At 40.3% G+C, this 20197-nt stretch overlaps 2 protein-coding genes across 2 annotated transcripts in view; one reads left to right on the plus strand and one right to left on the minus strand.

Moving 5' to 3' along the window:
- Positions 1–564: 564 nt before the first annotated feature.
- LOC307254931 (von Willebrand factor C domain-containing protein 2-like) lies at positions 565–4397 on the plus strand. Its single transcript, XM_080033502.1, has 3 exons — positions 565–1118; positions 2212–2341; positions 2575–4397. The coding sequence occupies exons 1-3, from the start codon at positions 783–785 to the stop codon at positions 2763–2765; spliced, it is 657 nt and encodes a 218-aa protein (XP_079889628.1). The 5' UTR covers positions 565–782; the 3' UTR covers positions 2766–4397.
- A 5138-nt stretch (positions 4398–9535) lies between these two features.
- b4galt2 (UDP-Gal:betaGlcNAc beta 1,4- galactosyltransferase, polypeptide 2) overlaps positions 9536–20197 on the minus strand; it is a gene marked incomplete at both ends in the record, with an annotated part of 109773 nt that continues 99111 nt past the window's right edge. Inside the window, 2 exons of the mRNA XM_080034277.1 lie at positions 9536–9686; positions 15551–15655. Of these exons, the coding sequence (XP_079890403.1) occupies positions 9536–9686; positions 15551–15655 (256 nt within the window). The remainder of the gene's footprint in view (positions 9687–15550; positions 15656–20197) is intronic.

A 20197-nucleotide genomic window follows, 5' to 3' on the forward strand; every position in this document is an offset into this window, starting at 1 on the left:
AGCGCTCACCTTTATTAGCTCCTTGGCTCCAGCAAGGCTATGGTATCCAGGGGCAACATTCCAGTTGCTAAGGGGGAGATCTCGCGAGATTAACATGCACCGTCAACTGTAGGTTTTTTCAATAATCTATTTATAAGCCTCATATCTCGTAGAAACCATTGACTGTGAATGTTAATACACTGAGTGTGCTACATTCAAATACAATAGCACACATTGAATGTAAATTGATGGGGCGAAACACTCACAAAAATAAACTAATGTCGTTACTTTGTTGGCCTACACTTATCAACAATAATTAGGCTATAACAATTGCCTAACATTTAGGCTATTTAATATAGCCTCAGGCTAGGCCTAGAACTTTTCTACAGTTAGCCTACAAATTGCTTAAACACAGCAGACCACCTGTGCCCTTGTTAAAAGTCTGCACTAATTTAGCCTACTTCAAGAAGTTAAATGGGAGGCGGACTTTAGCTGAGGCTGGCATGTGAACTCTGCAGACAGGCAGTGAGTAGGCTATAACTTTCCCTCTTTATGCCCCCGACCTCCACCCCCTTCCGGCTTCTTTGGAGGAGTGTGCGCAGCCCCGGACAGACCGCAGCGGAGGGAGCACTGAGGTAACACCAAGGATTTCAGCGCACAGTAACAATGTGACAAACTAGACATTTTTGTAAAGTTGTGTTAGCCTATCTGTCCAACAAAACCCAAGCTGGACTACAGTGCTGCTTCTTTTTTCTTCTGACGTGCTTTTTGTGTTTGGGCAAAGTGAATCAACTAAACTCATCATGCTTTTCGGTGAGCGTCTTTCCTTGGAGCGCACAATACGCACGGCCGTTTTGGCACTGTTGCTGTGCGCACAGGCCGGCTTCGGCTTCTCGGTCAGCACCTGCAAGGCAAACGGCAGCACATACTTCGTGGGGGAATGGTATTTTCTGGACACTGATCACTGCACCCAATGCGAATGCACCGTTGACGGTTCCGCGTGTTCCCGCACCGAGTGCACCACTCTCCCGGCTGCATGCATCCATGTCAGCCACTACCCCACAGACTGCTGTCCCAGGTGTGAGAAGATCGGGTGCGAGTACCGAGGCGTGGTGTACGAGCTGGGGCAGAACTTCCAGGTATGCCCAATAAATAGTCTACTCATTTTACTGTGAGGCCTTACATGTTCTGAGATTAATCAATTGTCTTCTTTATGGAATCAGTATCCAAATATTATAACCTAATATTATATTATGGATATTTTGATGTGTTGGAAGTCAAGTCCCAAACTACCAGACGATTTAGGGGATTAGTTGTCCTCCCCTGAAAAAAACCTAAAAACTTATTTAAAAAAAAAAGTTATTTACTTGCAAATAACTGAAACATTTGAACTCTTCTGGCTAAATATTCCAAAATTCTAAAATGACTCTGGTCTGCTCACAACTAAGACTATAACATGTGATTAGGGGGTCATGAGTAGAAATTGTTTATTCATAAGAAGTCCCTTCAGAAGAAGGGTTAGGGTAATATAGAATAGAATATACTTTATTTTCTCTATTGTAGGGCCTCTAATGGCAATCCTATTTTTCACTGCAAAGCTATTTAATGACAGTATATTTTCAGACAGAATGTGCAGAAACAATGTCTAACAGAAACGTTATTGAAATACCACAAATAATTAAAAAGAAAGACATGGATCACACAGAATAACCCAGACATATGACTTTATATAAGGGTTTTTCTGCAGAAAGTTGAGCTTCATACAATGTGCGGTGGACCCAGATTGTAAATAATGTATTACTAAGAAACAAAAGCAAAGGGCAGCAGCAGCTCAACACTGTTTGTATGTAAACATCAGGTCTGTTGCTCTGTTTCATGCAGGTTTCACCATTGTCTGCAATTGCTGTTCCCCGTTACCTTACTATGTAAATATGCACAGGCATAGTTTTAAAATTAGATTAACAAACAATGACAGTTTCCCTATAAGCTTATGTGTTATAACTATGCTGAAAAGGCCATAAATATCTTTTTCAGTCTATTTCCTTCCAATACTCTGAACCAATGAATTCCAGTGTGGTATGTTGGTATGTCACTTGAGTGTACAGCAGGGAATTGGAGGTAAATGGCGCCCCCTTTTGAGATGGCACAATAAGAGATGGTTAAAAATACAGTATAATCCATGTTGAGTCTCACTCTGCTCGTGTATGTGTGTTTGTGTGTGTGTATTCCTAGCCATCAGAATGTGAGCAGTGCACTTGTGACAATGACGGCATCGCCCGGTGTTTAGTAGCAGATTGTGCCCCTCCACCATGTGTCAACCCCATCTACCAGCCCGGGAAATGCTGCCCTGAATGCAAGGATGGTAAATAGCACACAATAACAAGAGTAGAAAGTACATTTAGAAGCCATCTCGGAGGTGCTACTATCTCTATTGTATGAGCAGCACTGTCAAATGTAATTATAATGCTATTGTCTATCTGCACACACAGGGATGAGTATGCACAATGCTGTCCAAGTGACTTTATCAGCTTCCGTGTTTGTGATATCTGTTCAGCTGCAGTTACACTCACCTGTGCTATACTCACCTCCCTCCAGGTCCCAACTGCTACGTGGATGCGTCACGCAGCCAGGTGATTCCTGCAGGAGAGCCCTTCTGGGTGGACTCCTGCACCAAGTGTCGTTGTCATGACGGCCAAGACGCCGGCTACTGGGAGGGAAACCGTGTGGCCACCTGTTCCCGTCTGAAGAACTGTACGCCCGAAGAGACGTCCACCAAGAAAAACTAATTCACTCCAGTAGCAGTGAACCAGCTGTGTTAACCCTAAAATACAGATCCCCCTAATGACTGATCATCCACCTCTAAGGACATGTATGCTGAAACCCTCATGTGCAGCCGGAAACGTCAGTGTTATAAGGCCACATGTAAAGGATAGTCTGCAACTTCATACATTTAAAAAAAAATTCATTTACACAACTGAACAAGAAGCCAGTGAATCATTTTTATAAAACACCAAAAGCAACGAGAATATATTTGCTGCCCTTCAACAAGGACTTTCCACCCAACGTTCCTGAACTATTGGTCAGACACCACTGAATCAGTCTTTGGTGGACAAGGCTGGGCCCATTATCAGGCCGCAGCTGCATATTACAAACCAGGTTCCTATTGTGCTTCCATGGTGCAGATTTCTAAATAAAGTGGTTTTTAATCAAATTACCATAGTCTAACTGAAGCACATAAACCTTGTGGCTAGGTGATATTATTACTCTGGCGCAGAGGTACTGGACGATACATACACAATGCAATAGTGAAGGATCAGTAGAAGCCCCATTTTCTTTTTTTTACCCCATGGCCCTCTAATATGTTAATCCAGCCATATGTAAAGCATTGATTCGACTTTGTGCCTCTAGCTGAAAAAGTGAATAATAGTCCCTAAAAACACAATGGTAACAGTACAATTATGAAGGAAAACTGTATTAAAACTCTATTTAATATTGTGGACTGCAGTGAGGTAAAAAAAAAAGAGATAGATATTGGATACATAGGGCCTTAAACACCATCAACCCTTGTGCCCTTGTACGTCAGTACCTCAACAGAAAAATCCATAATTAGATATATCTTTCAAGAACCACTCAGCTTTTTTCCCTCCCAGACACCTACTTTGGGAAACAACTAGCAGCAGCATAACAAAGCCAATGACGTTATTGGATGAAAAGTGACTGTAATTGACCTGTCACGGGTTGCTGCATTACCCAAATGTATGCACAGCCGTGATGCAATTTAGACTAGGAAATGACTCGGCAAAAGCAATTAACGACTTTTTAACCGTTCTATAAATCCTGCGGTTCCAATATCCATGCTAATTGAAACATAATGTATGGGACTATGGCCTAATATATGACCGCACACTAGTTGTAGACACGATGTAGGAGATATCTGACACCAGGGTTTCATTTTAAAGGAACATTGTACACTGTATAGCAGGAAACAACAATATGTAATTTACTGCTTCATAGATTTTTTCCTGAGTAAGAATGTGTAGCCTTTCATAGAAACAGCCTTCCTTGTTATTTCCAGTGTTATGAAAGTGTACAGTTGTTATTTACAGCCTTCGGGGTGACCTTTAGAGTATGATTAAATGTAGCATGAAGTCTGCAGCAGCTATTGGTCATAATCTAACACTTTAATCATGAGGGATCTTTGGAATGGAAACCAAAAATGATATTGTCTTGTTGTGCTTATGTGCAGTGTTGGGGTTTATAATAATGGCATTGAATTACTTCTTTAAGAGGAGTTTTTACTGCCTAAAATTAAAGGGAACTGATATAAATCAAACCTACAAATCATGTAGTGTGACATGGTAATACACAAAAATATCCTGGTCAAAATTCCAAATTAAAATACCTTTTCTTGTTTCTTACTTTGTGTTGTGTTTTTCTTTCTGCATTTGTCATGTTAACAGTTTGTCTCTTCTTTGTGAAGATGCCATCCTGAATTTCCCTTTTTCAGCTTTTCTGCTGAGAGTGTGGGACCTAAGGTGCCCCTAAAGTCCTGAAAGATGATATATATTTGTTATCTTGTGTGCTCAAGTTATCTTGTGGGATTCCTGCTAATGAAAATCCTGTGTCTGTGCAAGTGCAGCAATAATTTCATTCTATTACAATCCTTGGTGAATTAAAACTCAGATAGCTGAGTTCTCTACATGTGTGGCTGTGAGCATCTGTAGGCACTAGAGATTAGTTTAAAGTAAATAATCTTGTGCACACTAGTGAAAATAACACCTTTTGGGACGTTAGGGTCTCCATGTAGGGACCATTTCTACCTGCTACATATACAAATCAAGCAAGAAGCCAAAAGTAAAAGCAGCTTCACTTTGTAGCATTAAAGCTAAGTTCATACTACTGTGAGGGCATAAGGAGTAACACAACAGAGAAAAATGAAAGACTGCGAAGTCAAGTTGGATGTAATTCGCAATAACATCCACAATTCACTGGGGTCACACAGGTCACAAAAACACCTGCCAATATTACTCTGAGAACCTCTGGGATTATCTCGACTCTGAAGAAATAAAACTTCAACAACCTGACAAAGACAAAAACACTCACAGTAACACAACTGACTCTTCCATCACACAATCTTTAACCATCAGATTTATTGATTGTATAGAAAAAGTAGGTTTGATATGACATAATGCATTCTATATAAGATATAACATTTTCAACATTCAATGTACAAAAAAAACAAAGCTAGAGATACAGTAAATGTTTAAAAATGCCCACCGGCCAGAAAGTCCTGTCTGCTCTCCGCAGCAGGCGAGCAAAAGGTGTATTTGATAAACCGTTCCGGACACTTAGCAACAGTTTACAACTGCAACAGCTTCTGAAGTAGACAGTCCATTGATAAACATCAAGCACTCCTCGTGGTTGTTGTTACTCTCAAGTAAAGGAAACCCTTCAAATACTATTTTTGCTGAAGTTTTTGTTGCCGATCTTCACATCTATATCCCATGTTACTGTCTATACACACTTGGGCCGTGCCTTTCTCTTGCTGGATCCTTTATTTCTTCCAATATCTGTCACTGTCACTCCTCAATTTGCACTTTTCATTTTTTGTAACTGACAGAGTTTGCTAACATTTCAGAAGGGACACTCCACCCATTTTACGCATGAAGCTCAAATTACTGGTCATGAAGAGTACCAAATAGCCATTATGTTTCCTGGAAGGGGGTCTTTAGTTTAACCACATTTAGTTCAGTTTAAAAGAAAGTCTGCTTTAATAGCTGGAGGTGTGGGGAGTACAATTGGGCATTTAGGAGGAAGAGTCCTGAATTGGTTTGGAGACGCTGATCAATTATCCCAATCAAAACATGTTGTCAATGTTACATAACAAAGAAAAATCAGCCTCTCCTGGATAATGTATCAATCCGGGTTAATGTTATAGAAAACGGTTTTATCACTTTGTTTCTGAAAAATCACGTTCTGTCCATCAGCCTGACAGATGGCTCAAAATTCTACAATACCCATGAACCCTTTGTTATGGCACGTGTGAACAAAACACGGCACCATAAATGCCAAATTGGTCCATATGCAAAGTGAGTTAGTTTATAGCTGCACATTGTAAATCAGTATTCTCAACAGCTAATGTGTAGCTTCTGCCTGCTGTTACATGCGCGTGCAGAAGTTTTCACTCTGTGATTTGATGTTTCTCTGCCGAAATGCACCCTTGACTTCAAATAATTCAATATTTTCTCACTCTGTCATTTATCTTTTGATTCATACTTCAGCCATACAACTGCTGTTTTACAGCCACAGCCCAAAATAGTTCCCCCATCTTTGCAACTCCATAAAAAGAAACTGTCCATGTGCATTGTGGGACATGTAGGATCCAGTGATTTGGTCCTGAACTCATAAAACTATGAATATCTTGGCCTCTGTTGCTTCAATTTTGGCTGTTTTCTTTTCCTTCTTAATCCGTCTCTCAAAACCCACCCGACTTCAAGAACGTTAAACACTGAATCTCTGGAGTGCCCCTTTAATAATGTAAGAACGAATGCAACAGCTGTCATTTTATCTGTGTACCAATGAAGAGGCAAAGGATGAGGAAATGTGTTTATACAAACATGACTGCATTACAAACTGAGCTGAAACCAACCCTTAAAGAAACGGCATCACCTCATATCCCACTTAAGAACCACGACTGTAAAGCAGGTTATGGGGCGAACAGATCTATAATATTGCACAGGGGGAGCTGTAAACAGTATAGAGAAAGGATTGTATTGACCTCTCCACACGTTGTCTGCCCACCGAGTCCTGCACTCTGAAGCATCATAATACAGAAACTAGGGGGAGGGTTGAAAGGAAAAGGAGAGTTAGAGTCACAAATTGGGATGTGGCAAAAGTGGCACGGATTCAGAGACACAAAGAGAGGCCCTGTCGATATCTTTTCCAAAGAAGAAGCACTCTTGTGAGACACAGCTGTGCCTGAAGTGGGCCCATTACAAAGCACAACGGAGTGCCATTGACACACACAGCTCGGACTGGCAGATTAAGAAAGAGAAGGCAATGGAAGAGGAGATAAATGCAAAGAGAAAAGGAGGACAGTGTGAAAGGATGGTGTGTGGGTGTGTGTGTGGGTGTGTGTGTGTGTGTGTGTGTGTTGAAAGCGAGGAGAATCATACCTTCCAACAGGCTTGAGGCGAAGATAACAGGAGCGCCAACAGATTAGCAACATCTTTTGCCTCAAGGCTGACCACAGAGGAAGCAAACAATTCACAATTTTCACCTAAATAAAAGCCCCAAACAGTTACAGCATTGCACACAAATAGACTGTTCGGAAATATGTTATATATAAGATGTTATAATTGTTTTTCCTACAAGTATACTGTATGTTCATTTCTGTATCAGCCATCTCGAAACACACATCTTCATCCATTGATTTTTTTCACCCGAAAATTAAATATGAACCTTCCCTTCCCCTTCGTATCGATAACTTCTGAAGGCATCGGTTTGGTGTTTAGGCGTCAGTACAGTAAAAGTATCAACAGCAGAGACAAGGAAAAAAACAAAACAAAAGGAAGAAAAGTGATGTACCAAAGCGTAAAACAGTCAAAGGCTTCAGCGAACTGAACTGTAGAAAATCTCCATCAAAGATTTAAGCTAGTTCCTTTTTCCACACAGGAAAAGTTATGAAACTGACGACATGAGACAAAAAACTATTCAAATTAAAAGCAGTTTCAATAAAAATCTATAATAGACTCCAGTGCAGAACTGATAGCTGATGATTATAAAAAATCTGGAGCAGGCAACAGAGACGTCTTATCAAACTGCTCAAACCATAACTTCTCATTGCTGCCTTCAAAATTGACAATTTCCACCACCAGCAGACTGCCACCATCTAATTTCCTTTGTCCGGATATGATATATCTTTTTCTCAAAGATTGAAAGAAAGTGGCAGAGTAACACTACAGGTATCTAGAGTTTTGATGAATTTTGATATATATATGAAAAAAAAACTGTGCCTTCCAGCTAACATCGTAGGCTAAGACAATTACTTTTTCACCTCGTCTGTGGAGCCAGTGTAAAAAATGACAAGAGCTTTTTGTATCTACTTCAATTGTCTTCCTGTAAAACACAAGTCATGATCCCGACAGCTCATTTCTGATGTTTGATCTCAGTTTCCCATTTATGTTCAGTAAATAATGGTAAATGTCCCATTTTTCTAGACTGAAAAAAAAAATGCATATATTTCTACCGAATCAAATCTGTACCTTGAAGAATAGTAACGTACCTCGGGTTATTTCCATCTTGTAGAGACGGAAATGAACTTAAAAAGCCGAGATAAATAAAATAAACCTCTATTTTCCCTCTGGTGCTGCTGTGTAAAAACGAACAAAGTTTTGGGAAAAACCTGCTGTCCAATATGTGCCTCATGGGGTTACAATCATGACTGAGCTGTCAGTATGTATCTGCCTTGTTGTCTGCTGCAGTTCCTCCATTCCATTGCAAATGTATTCCCAAGGTAGCTCCCAACCTTTCATATCTTTGACATGTTCAACCATCCCTCCACTGAGTCACTTTCTGTTTTTTTTTTAAATCCAAAAGAGAGAACAAAGAGATAAATTCTCAGGGGTTCGCTTGCTGGCTGACGAACATGTTACACCATGGTCCCAGCACTGTTCTTTGAGTCTTCTGCGGTGGATTGCAGGCACAACACACATTCATTTATTGATACCGGATTTGATTGAGTGATACGATCCAAACAGGTGACACACCCTGACAAAACAAGTCAATATTAGATCACCTATTAGCATAATTGGTCAAGCTAAGATTATTTCTTTGATATGCGATCCATCAGCCACAACTCCTAAGGACGGTCACTGCACCATGTTTTGTTAATGTTAACTTTTCCCTCTGATGAAAATCCCAATTCTCTTGACAATCCCTGTGTGGAGTGTTTGGAAAGTAACATTTCTGATGTTGTCCACCCAGTTTGTTATCTCCCTCATCATATCGGTCTTTCTCTTGTCTTTGTACGCAAGTAAAACATTTTTTTTTCAATGTTATTTCATTTTGTTGATATAACCTCGGTCTGATATCCAGAGAAAACCCAATAGATGCTGTCCAATATTTCAGAACACACCACAGACACTGTCTAAAGTTAACATCTTGTCTTCTTTAATCTCCTCCTCGTTCCTGTCTATATCCTCTGTTGATACATCGTCGGATATTGTCCAGTTCTACAAAGAAAGATTGTTGCTGGAAAGATTCCAAGTATCACCTTCCGGGGTTTGACCACCGATATTGGAACTCTTTAATTCACTCACTGACTGGTAAAGGTAGGAGTAGGTGTGAAGCCATTGGCTGCTTGACAAAAGTTGTAGGAGGAAGGAGAAGTAAAGAAAATCGGAGGGAGGGGTAAAGGGGGAGAAAGAGACCATGATGTGCTTGCTTCTTTTCCCTTCATCTTTCACGATGTCAAGAAGGATATGTGTTCTTCTTCTTCACTTCCTCAGTCAATGTGTCTCGGACCCCCCTCGTCTTCCTCTCCATCTCTTTCTCTCTAGCCCCTGAAGGGCCTGGGCGGTGGTTTGCCGATCTCCACAGAGATGTTTGTGTACAGCGGATACCTCTTGACCATAACCAGTCTGTAGGTCAGAGTGCTGATGCCGTCCCTCTTCATGGTGTTCTTGGTGTTCTGTATTTTATTAAACCTGGAGGGCGAGAGACAAAGAAAACAATTAGAGAGAGAGAGAGAGATGGTAATGCTCTCCGTCCAGTGTTTGAGCTAAGCTAACCTGGATGAGCAACCTTTGAGCATTTCTACATCAAACATGCATGCACAGCACAGTTACAGGAACGGATTCTGTCACCCTCTCTTAAGCCGTAGAGTGAGGCAAAAAGCTAAAAATTATAAATGTTGAATTATTCCTTTAACGTGTTCTCGGGGGCCAGTACCAAGACCAAGATAGATACTCAAGCACTATACCGTGTTTATTGTGATTGTTATGCATCTTTTGTAATATGAAAACCAATCAAACCCGATTCGATTTATTGTTATGCTTTTACTTTTGTTAATCATCTAGCGACCCATGAAATATATTAGCAGCATCCCCCATTGTGGGACTCTGGATCATCTGGTGGGGGAGCATACCTGCTTTGAAATGCGCATGGTTTCCAAATACATAAGACATTCTCATGGAAAGCAGACCACACTTACGAAAACAAATCTGGAATTAGAAAATCAAAAAAACTTAATATAAACATTTGAGATATTTTGCTCAAACATGGTCAAAGTCATTATGAAAGTGATTTAGCTACAAGCAATAAACACATCCAAAACTCCATTTGCAGCTTGAATGCTTATACTAAAATGCACATTTCCCACCCACATGATGTAAACACCCTGATTTTTGTATTGATTGGGTGGGATGGAGCAGAGAGAAGACACCGCTCTGTTGAACCGCTTCCTCCAACATGTCAAATGTTGACCAACAGGTGGTGCTGTGGCACTGCACCCTGACTCAGTGTTAAAACAGTGTTATCCATCACATCCTATACGGCTTCTGTTTATATGAATTACGCTGGAATATCTTTCCCCTTATTGGCTGCGATTCAACAGATACATCAGAATCGCTGCTCTGATTTTGGTATTAAAAAATGGGGAAAATAATTCACACAGTGTGTCATACACAGTTTACACTGACTGTGCTGCTGCTGTGCTTGGGTTCAGCTCATGATGCAACCGCTGGCATTTGAACGCATTCATAACACAAGCTCTCCTGTCACCCCACCGTAGTACTATCAGCTTTCCCAGCCACTCAGGATGGAAATAAGGCCGCGGTGTGCAAGTGTCTAACAGCGTTGTTTACAGCAGTCTTGTCTTTAAAAAAAAACGGCCTATTTTGGTCTGTGAACAGAGAGAAGGGCTGATGCGTGCAAACACCACAGCCAGCGGTGAGTGACTGCAACAAAAGATATCTACTTAATGATATGCTTGGACATCCAAAGTGGAGTTGACACTTCAGTCGGACATGGGCCGCTGAGTCTACAGAGCCTTGTCAGAACTGACTAGTGAGGATCTCTCTCGTCTCTCTCCGCATCGCTTTCTTCCTTCTGTCTTGCGCAAATCAAATCAAAGAGAGCTTTTATTGGTATGAATGGGAGCAGGAAACATGTTGTCAAGCATATTATTTCACCCCCTCCTTGAACAATATATCACAATAAAGCCATAAATAGAAGTATGTGTTCTCTGACTTCTATCAGGTTTGGCACTTCTATCGCAAAAGAAAGGGAGATTAGTTTGAGAGAAAGAGAAAGAGAAAGGAAGGATGAAGAGAAAAAGGCATTACATTAAAATGAGGGCTGGATGGCAGGGGAGAAAGATGGAAAATAGATAGGTAGAGAGAGAGAGACACACACACACACACACACACACACACACACACACACACATATATATATATATATATCTGAGAAAGAGAGTGACAGATTAATGGATAGAGCTAGATATACTGATAATGAAAATTAAGTGAATGAGAACTGGGGGAAAAACAGGAGAAATCATTGGATTCATTTATCAAAGAGTAGAGACTAAAAGCAATAAAGTAATCCCTACATGCATATATAAATATATAGAGAGAGAATATCAGATACATATTCACTCAGTCTGTATACAGTATATTGCAAACTCTATTAGCTTCACTTTATTTTTGAGAGTTTAAGGGCGAGACAAAGACAGGCCTCTTTACATATTAATTAGCCTCATTTTCCAGACTACAGTCCAAACTGGGCTAAGTCAAGCTCTAATTTAAATTCCTCCCAAGTGTCTCACAGGAAAAACATTTTCTGGTTTAGGATTTTTAACAAAAGCTTCCACGGCTCGTGCCAGCTACTGGGTTATTATTGCCTCAGTTTCAAATACTTTGGAGCTGGCCCACTTGACCCTGTTGTAGAAACAGGTCTTAAATTGAAAAGTTCAACATTTTGGGAAACAATATAACTTACATAAGATAAGAACATAGATCCAATTTCTCTTATGGTTATGCTAAGTATGATGACCTAGCTCTATATTTGAATGAATATTGAAAACATTTTTAAACTGTTCCTAGCTCCAACTGTTAAGTTTGCGTAGTCAAGGGTTGAGTTTCCGAGCAACTGAGACACCTTGGCCTTCAAAGACCATCATACCAAGACCACACAGACATTAGAATAGTATCAATCTTCTTATCTAACTTGCGGTAAGAGTATTTTCAAATGTTCAAGCTATATCTTAAAGGGATTCTAAAGAAAAGGATACATTTGAAGTAGTATTCAATTGGTCAGTACAATTGTATCAACACACCCCATGCACACTGTAACCGCACTGTCCCAGGGTGATAACATATGAATGGAATATTGAACAATGTTACTAAGCGACTGATTCATTTGCAATGCATGAAGCGCCATTTGGAATGCATGTGTGTGTGTGTGTGTGTGTGTGTTTGCAAACTGATACACGCGGCCGGTGATGAATGTGCCTCTTTCTTACTTCCGCTGGCCCAATATCTCATTGCTATGCCTAACCAGCATCTCCGAAAGGGCTGAGAGAGAATGGACGCCTTTGGGAGCTAATGTGTGTGTGTGTGTGTTTGTGTGTTTGTGTGTGTGTGTGTGTGTGTGTGTGTGTGTGTGTGTGTGTGTGTGTGTGTGTGTGTGTGTGTGTGTGTGTGTTTGCGTCTGAATGCAGAGGAGATAGTAAACATTCATCAACCAGTCGAGACACCGCTTCCTTTGGTAAACGCTGGACATTACGCAGGTACTCCAGTAGATAAAACGCTCCCAAAAGGCTCTAGCTTTAATCTGAACGTAAACAGCAAGGCAGACCTGCCCCTGAAGACAAAGAGTGGAAACACAAGCACATTTTATCTGTATAAATGAGTGACAGCCTTAATAAAAAAAATTAAAAAAAGGCGAGTGAATGAATCCTTACGCCTAATGTTGTAGATTTGAGATCAGACTTTTTGAAGGTCTAGAAACAGAGAGAGTTATGCGGTTATGACCTAAGGATTTTTGGGAGCCTTATTTAAGTCCATTCCACTTCTTTTCAAAAGATCTTTTAAGCCAAAACTTCCGAGACATTATAACGAGAGTGCAAAGGGGTTGTAAATATGAAGGTTGTGCCAACTGATAAATAATAGGCCGCTATTTTCTGCCTCTTCGCCTGAGTTATGAATAATGTATTGGCCCCAAATAAAAAGCATCCCTGATGGTGTCACCTCCTATTGAAGAAGTCGGGTCCACAGACCAGAGAGCATAGAAGAGCGAGGGGGGGAAACGAGAATTGAGTATTAAGCGGACACACACACGCACACACACACACACACACACACACACACACACACACACACAAATAAATAAACACATATTTTCTTCCAGTCCTATAGCGGCTGATTTATTGATTTTGATGAAAGCAACTACACTGGTCTGACCTAGCTTGCTCCAATCTCTATTGGTGTCATTCCACCAGGCAATTACTGAGGGATCTCTCTCTCCCTCTCTGACACACACACACACACACACACACACACACACACACACACACACACACACACACACACACACACACACACACACACACACACACACACACACACACACACACACACACACACACACACACACTATGATGCATGATGTATTAGGTCTTGTTATTTTAGATGTCCTCACATTGTAGCCATTTTACAGAGTGGCTTGTTAGTTTTCAATTGAAATCCCTTCTTGATTGATGTCTACCATCTCACTGGTTTCAGCAGGAGCTCATTGTAGGTGAAACACATTTCTTTAATTCATTATCAGTTAATATCAGCCGTTGCACTTTTGGCCACCTTTGCCCTTTCTCGCTGACCTGTGTAAGAGGTGGGTTTTTCTCTTTATAGGTTAGCCTGGAGAGTGTCCCACTGCTTTTTACACCAAATATGGAGGCATACAAATCGATAGAAAGGTCAATAAAAAGGTTTATAATTGTAACACCAGGAGGTGAGCAAGGTTTATTCTCTTAAAGCTACTATTTTGTAATACCATCCTTTCTTCGCTGAAAATGTAAATGAATCATCAGTGTATGGTTTAATATCAAAATAAAATAAAAAGTAAAATAAAGGTTTCTAAAATAGAAATTGAAAGGGAGTATATGTGTCATGCTACAAAGACTCAAAACAACACATGTAACATGCAAAATTCAAATCAATCTTCCTATAAACCAATTTAGGAGCCGCAACTAAACTAGACCTCAACTGTGAGCCCGGATCCTGTCAAAATGCTGTAGTGTAAAAATGTCACATAAAATCAAACTAAAACAATATTGGAAGAGGGACCAGAGTTCACTATATCTCCTTTCTGCCTCGGCTACGGCAGCCATTGATTTGTGCGTCGAGAGGCGTCGCTGCGCCCAGGCATGAAAACGGCGCCTCTTAAGGGAAAATAAACAGTAATAATCCACGTTTAAGCAGCTTAATGTGAGGTGCTATACTCCTGGTGATTAATGTGTCTAGAAGGGCTCATCTCTGCATATTGGGTCGCATTCATCAAACCATAAAATCACACATTTACACGGGGAAACGTTCTTACACATTTCTTTGAAAAGCAATTTAAATGGGTGTAGCCAACACAGCGATTTAAGCCCTGTGGGCTGGATCTCCGAAAAGCAATGTTTGGTTTATTGAAAAGGTTTTGTCCCTGGCATTTCAAAATCTTTCATTCTTTCAGCGACCAGGAGGATTGTTTTTTTTTATGTTCATGCTGCTCAGTCAACTGATGCTTTTACATGCGAATAGCAACATGACTTTGAATAGATAACGTCTTTGAAATGCCTTTGTTTTATATATCGACCATGTCCTCATGTCTTTATTATTTTCAAGACCTTAATATGTCAACATCAACAACATGTGATAGAAAATGTTCAATCAGTTACAGGAAACATTGTTCGGTCCTGAAACATAGAACAAAGCCCAGTCAAAAAAGAAGCGTGTTTTGCCATTACCCTAACACCACCAATAGATGTGCATCACAATACTGAACCATTGGAGATCAACAGAAACAAGATTTTTTTCATGGGCTGTTAATTTACTCAAGAGGCAAGATCAGAAGTAGGCACTCCATTTATCCCTTTCAAAAAAAGTGGGCATATAAGCGCATCAATCTCATCTCTCAAGCTTCTCATTTACCCATCACTGGTTAAAGGTTAAAATATCTATAGCACGTAATTCCAGTAAAAGTAGACTAGATTTTAAACAGATCATTTGGGCAAAAGGACCAGAGGAATCATGACAAAACAGGCTATTACCTCCTCCCTGCTGGCCTTATATATCACCTGTGTTGCTCATATTTCGGCACGATGCTCTGTGGCTAACACTGATTATAAGGAAGCCTTTATTGATAGCGTGCCCTTTGCGGCGCTAATGATGTCATAATTCTCTCAAATGGAGATGAAAAAGTTGGAGAGAAACACCTGAACTGTGTGTGCAGCTATACGAGACAGAAGCAAGCCTGATCGATTCCAAACGTAAAGCCGAGAGAAGGACTTTGGACAATGATGTAGTACCTCTGTGGGTTGGGCTCGTTGTGTTTGTCTCTCTCGTGTTTAATCATTCTGTAGCGACCGATGCGGACGTCTGGCCTGGACACCTTCATCCCGTTCAGCGTGATCCTGCAATACGCACACACACACACACACACACACACACACACACACACACACACACACACACACACACACACACACACACACACACACACACACACACACACACACACACACACACACACACACACACACACACACAACATTAGAGAGAGCAAGAGACAACAGTCCAACAGAAACAGAGATACAGAGAGAATAAAAAATAACAAATAACAAATGCAGAAAATGGAGCAGGGCTGTGACTAATGATTTTTTTTATTCAGGTTTTTTTTTTTACACAATTGAGTAAGTAAAAAAATTGAGAAAAAGGCCATCACTGCTTCACATAGTTCAAGGTCATAGGGCAATTAATTGTTCTCTTCTTTATTGATGAATTTACTGATTCACTTTTAATAATTTCATGAGAAATCATTTGGTCTACAAAATGTAAGAAAATAGAGAAGAAAGACTGTTAGCTAGAACCAAATACATTGGTAGTTTCTTTGAATTTGAACCTTTTTGAAAAATCATCAACATTGTGCATTGAATATTCTATTGATCGATTCATTCAGAAATATTTCAAAATATTTGCTTATGTGCTTTTTAAAGTGAAGTCCCACTAGGAGAGGAGCGCTTTAAAGTACAAACAGTCTGGATGATTTCAATCAACCCATGACTATTTCAATGTACATATAACATTTGACCAATTACACATTAAAGGAAGATACAATATAAATCCATCCCTTAGTTGCTGAGGCAGAAGATTTAGTGGTGGTACAAATGAATACAGTCAATGAATGTCTAAAATCCAAAAACAGAATATGCATCTTCTGCAGCTGGCCCAGAGTCTTTAAGCACACACTGCACTATATTGTTTATCATAATTCTCTTAAACACAGCAGTTTGCAGAACAGCATTGCGACCAAACGAAAAGAAGCCCCATGGCTTTTTCTTGAAAAAATAAAAACGTAGAAAAAAAGCTACTTCATTTTATAAAACCAAGAGAGACAAAGTGTTCAACTTCAGGAGCTGCGAGCTTCACGGACACCAGCTGGGAAAAAGACAATGACTAACGGTGCATTTCAGTTATAAATAAAGCACAAGATCACAACGCTGAAATGCAATACAAGGGCAAATCTGCAAAGGCTACAACAAATGGAGCGCGGACAACAACCCAAATAACCATTTTGTTCCATCTAAAAATCCCAGGCCTTTAACCCAGAGGTTGACAAGAAGCGTTGATATTCATACCTGCAATGATTTTAAGGATTAGTTATGTATGTGTGTTTGTGCTGAAAGAGCAATTTTTATTCGCAACGCTCTGATTCGTGCAGCCTTGCTGTCTTAAAAAGCATCCATGCCTGACATTGCTCCACAACAATTGCTTGTCTAGTCCTTACTTCCAATGCATCTCTAGTCAAGGCCGACTAAACAAGCCGGAATGTAACGCCACGATCTCAACTGGGACAAAACCTAGACTTTGAAGAGGTTACGACAAAGTAAACTCCAGGAGTAGACTACACCACACTGCATGACAGGCATACGATAAAATGTGGAACATAAAACCATATAGGCACTCCTCAAATTAATCTGAATGATACACATTCCCATAAACACACCTGCAACAAAGAAGTTCCTCTTATATCGCCATATCTGTAATGTTCAGGTGATATCCGGGGAGTTGTGGTCTTGACCAGTTTTGAATTTAAAACTTTAAAAGTTCTCTTTGTCTGCGACCGTGACAAGACCGAGTAAAAATGTGATGGATTCTGAAAAGGGGCTGAGACCTTCAAAAGTCCACTAGGAAACTGCACCAAACTCCATCAAAACAACCCTCCCATAAATAAATGCATCAGAAGACTAAATAACACATCTTTGCCTCTTTACTTCTTCCTTCTCTCTCAAGTTTCAGTGACTTTGCTGACTTGGCACGCATGCATAGAGGATTGCCTTTGTCAGTGTGCACACCACGAGCACGCATGCATTTGCATAGTTTAGAGATTTATTATGGTGCAAATAATGTGCGAGTGAGAGAGCGAGCAAGGCAAGGCAGACCTTCCCTTCTCTTCCTTAGCTTTCCAGTGCAGTGAGCTTAGTAATACATTATGCACAGTTCTGCATCTTAAAAGTAATCTTCTTTGTGCCCTTTGCCCTGCACAGTCATAAGGCTCGGCTGTGGTGACATCAGCTGGAGTCTGTAGTGCATCTCTATACGTTTCATTTTCAAAATACATTTTATTAAGTTCAACAATTTGTTCGTTTTGTTGTTTAATGTATAGAACTTTTATAGCTATAGTTGGTTGTGTTTTGAATTTTGCCGAGACCGAGATGCTAAAAGTTCAAATACCACAGTGTAAAAAGTACTCCTCCATTACAAGTGACAGTCTTGCATTAAAGGTCAATTAAAGAACAAAATATTAAAGGCTTAATTTGACTTACAGTGTGACAAGTAAAATAACTCTTTTTGCAGAAAATCAGCCCATTGCACAGCTGCATTATAATATATTACATTATTAATGCAAATGCATTAATGCATAAAGTAGCTGGAAGAGGTGAAGCAAGGTTTAAATATTTTATATACAGTTCAGTTGTTCAATTGAGTGGTACCCAACCTACGAATCGAGCCCCCTTCATAAGGTCAAAAGATAAATCCAAGGGGTTGTGACTTGATAAATCAGGTAATAAATCAGGTAGAATCTATATTAATATAAGGGACCTTTCTGTACATTTGTCTTTTTCAGTGACATATTAGATCATTTGACCTCTTGAGGCCTTATTCTAAAGAAGTAATCTGAGAAATGTAGAGGGAAAATGCATAACTGCTTACAACTCATAGACATATGAAGTAACAAGGGGAACCTGACTGTTTTTTTTAACATAAGGTGTCACCAACTTAAAAAGGTTGGAAAACACTGGAAATTCTGCAACATCTTAACATTTGAAGGAGCATTGGACTTGCAGTCATCCGGTTCGCAGAAATACGGCTCGAAATGAATGACTTTATATGCTGCATATTTTAAAGCAAACAAGGGTCATGTGAAGTGCCAAAATGTTTGCAAGAATAACTGGGATAAATGACCCAACGTGTTTGAACACCTCATCTTTGGTTTTATTACAACCACATTGTGTTACTTGAGCTTTAGGCCACAGTAGAAATGTGTATCATCAGTGATGACTCAGACTTACAATACAAACATGCAGATGAAGGACAACACTGAATTCCTAATCTGCCAGCATGATGAAATGATAGTAGTAGAAAACTCAGTAGAAATGATCGGAGGCCTTTTTCAAGTCTGACGGTCCACTGTTCAATGCGCGAGATGTGAAAGCTTCTGAGGCGATTGGTCAAGATTGCAACGCTTTAATCCTACCCCAGAGGGTTGTCAAACGTCTGCGATCAAGTCAATAATCCTCAGATAAAATACGGAAACAGTTTTTCTGGCTCCCTCAAACATAATTTGATCGCAGTGTGTGTTTACTTGCGTAACATAATATCATAGCTTCTTTGAAATCTGTATCTTTTTCTATACTACGTCGTTGACTTCACTGCTTTCTTTAAAAAATAAAAACTCTTTGAAATTCTCTTTCTGAAAGACTCTCTGAGGGTTAGGCTGACGCTGCATCGATATGAAACCTTGCATGATGAAGAAATGCTGGTCAGGGATTATTTTTCACACACACACACACACACACACACTTTATAGAACTCGTTCAGTTTCAGAGGCACATTGTGTGCATAAAAATGTCCACTTCTGCTGTGACCTTGTAGCGCTGTCTTTTATTTATTTATCTGTGCATATGTGTGTGTGGTAATGAACTGTGTATTTACTAATCAAGTTGCATTACCTTCTTCATCCTTGTAGACAGTAACAAATTGTGTCCTTGACCAAAAAACGCTAAACTTCAGCTGATGCATGAAGGCGCGCGCGCACACACACACACACACACACACACACACACACACACACACACACACACCAGTGTAGTCATTATTTTCCAGCACTCTGACAGGCAGTAGGCAGTAACATGGCATGACAAAGCGTAGTGAATATTACGTAAAGCAGAGGACACCCAGGATATACAGTGGAGCTGCTGCAGGATGGGATGCTTCAGTTTCCCCCTGTGTGATGATGCGCTGTATATAATCCAGAGTAGACACTTTTTGACAGCCTCCTCCACCCATACACTGCAGGTGGGTGGCTGCTGTAAAAATCCCCCACTGAGTAGGGCTCCTTTAAGCATTTTTCTGAATAGGTTTTGGGGAAAGTCAAGTGAAAACTATTGGGAGCAGAAAGATAAAAAAGAACAGAGACAGATGTAAACACTGGGTCTGGACGAGATGTTTGTGCCATAGCAAGATGAAAGAAACCCACCTCTGATTTACCTCATATAGTGCATCAAACAAGATCTCTGCACCCAAGAAAAGAAATAAGTAATATTAAATAAAACTAGAACTGCGAGCAGTTGTGAACGGGGGCCAAGCCTCCCACGCGACTCGGGATCGGGCGTCGTCGTCCGCGGCGCCGGCCCCTCGCTTCACGGAATCCGGGGATGTAAAGTTTTTGAATG

The sequence above is a fragment of the Ammodytes marinus genome, assembly GCF_949987685.1.
Source record: "Ammodytes marinus genome assembly, chromosome: 9".
In the NCBI taxonomy this organism is placed as follows: Eukaryota; Metazoa; Chordata; class Actinopteri; order Uranoscopiformes; family Ammodytidae; genus Ammodytes; species Ammodytes marinus.

Bases quoted from the DNA above. Each gene is read 5' to 3' on its own strand.
- LOC307254931 (XM_080033502.1), top strand. From the start codon at position 783: ATGCTTTTCGGTGAGCGTCTTTCCTTGGAGCGCACAATACGCACGGCC. The intron at 1,119-2,211 runs GTATGCCCAATA...GTGTATTCCTAG, and splicing joins AGCTGGGGCAGAACTTCCAG to CCATCAGAATGTGAGCAGTG. The intron at 2,342-2,574 runs GTAAATAGCACA...ACCTCCCTCCAG, and splicing joins CTGCCCTGAATGCAAGGATG to GTCCCAACTGCTACGTGGAT.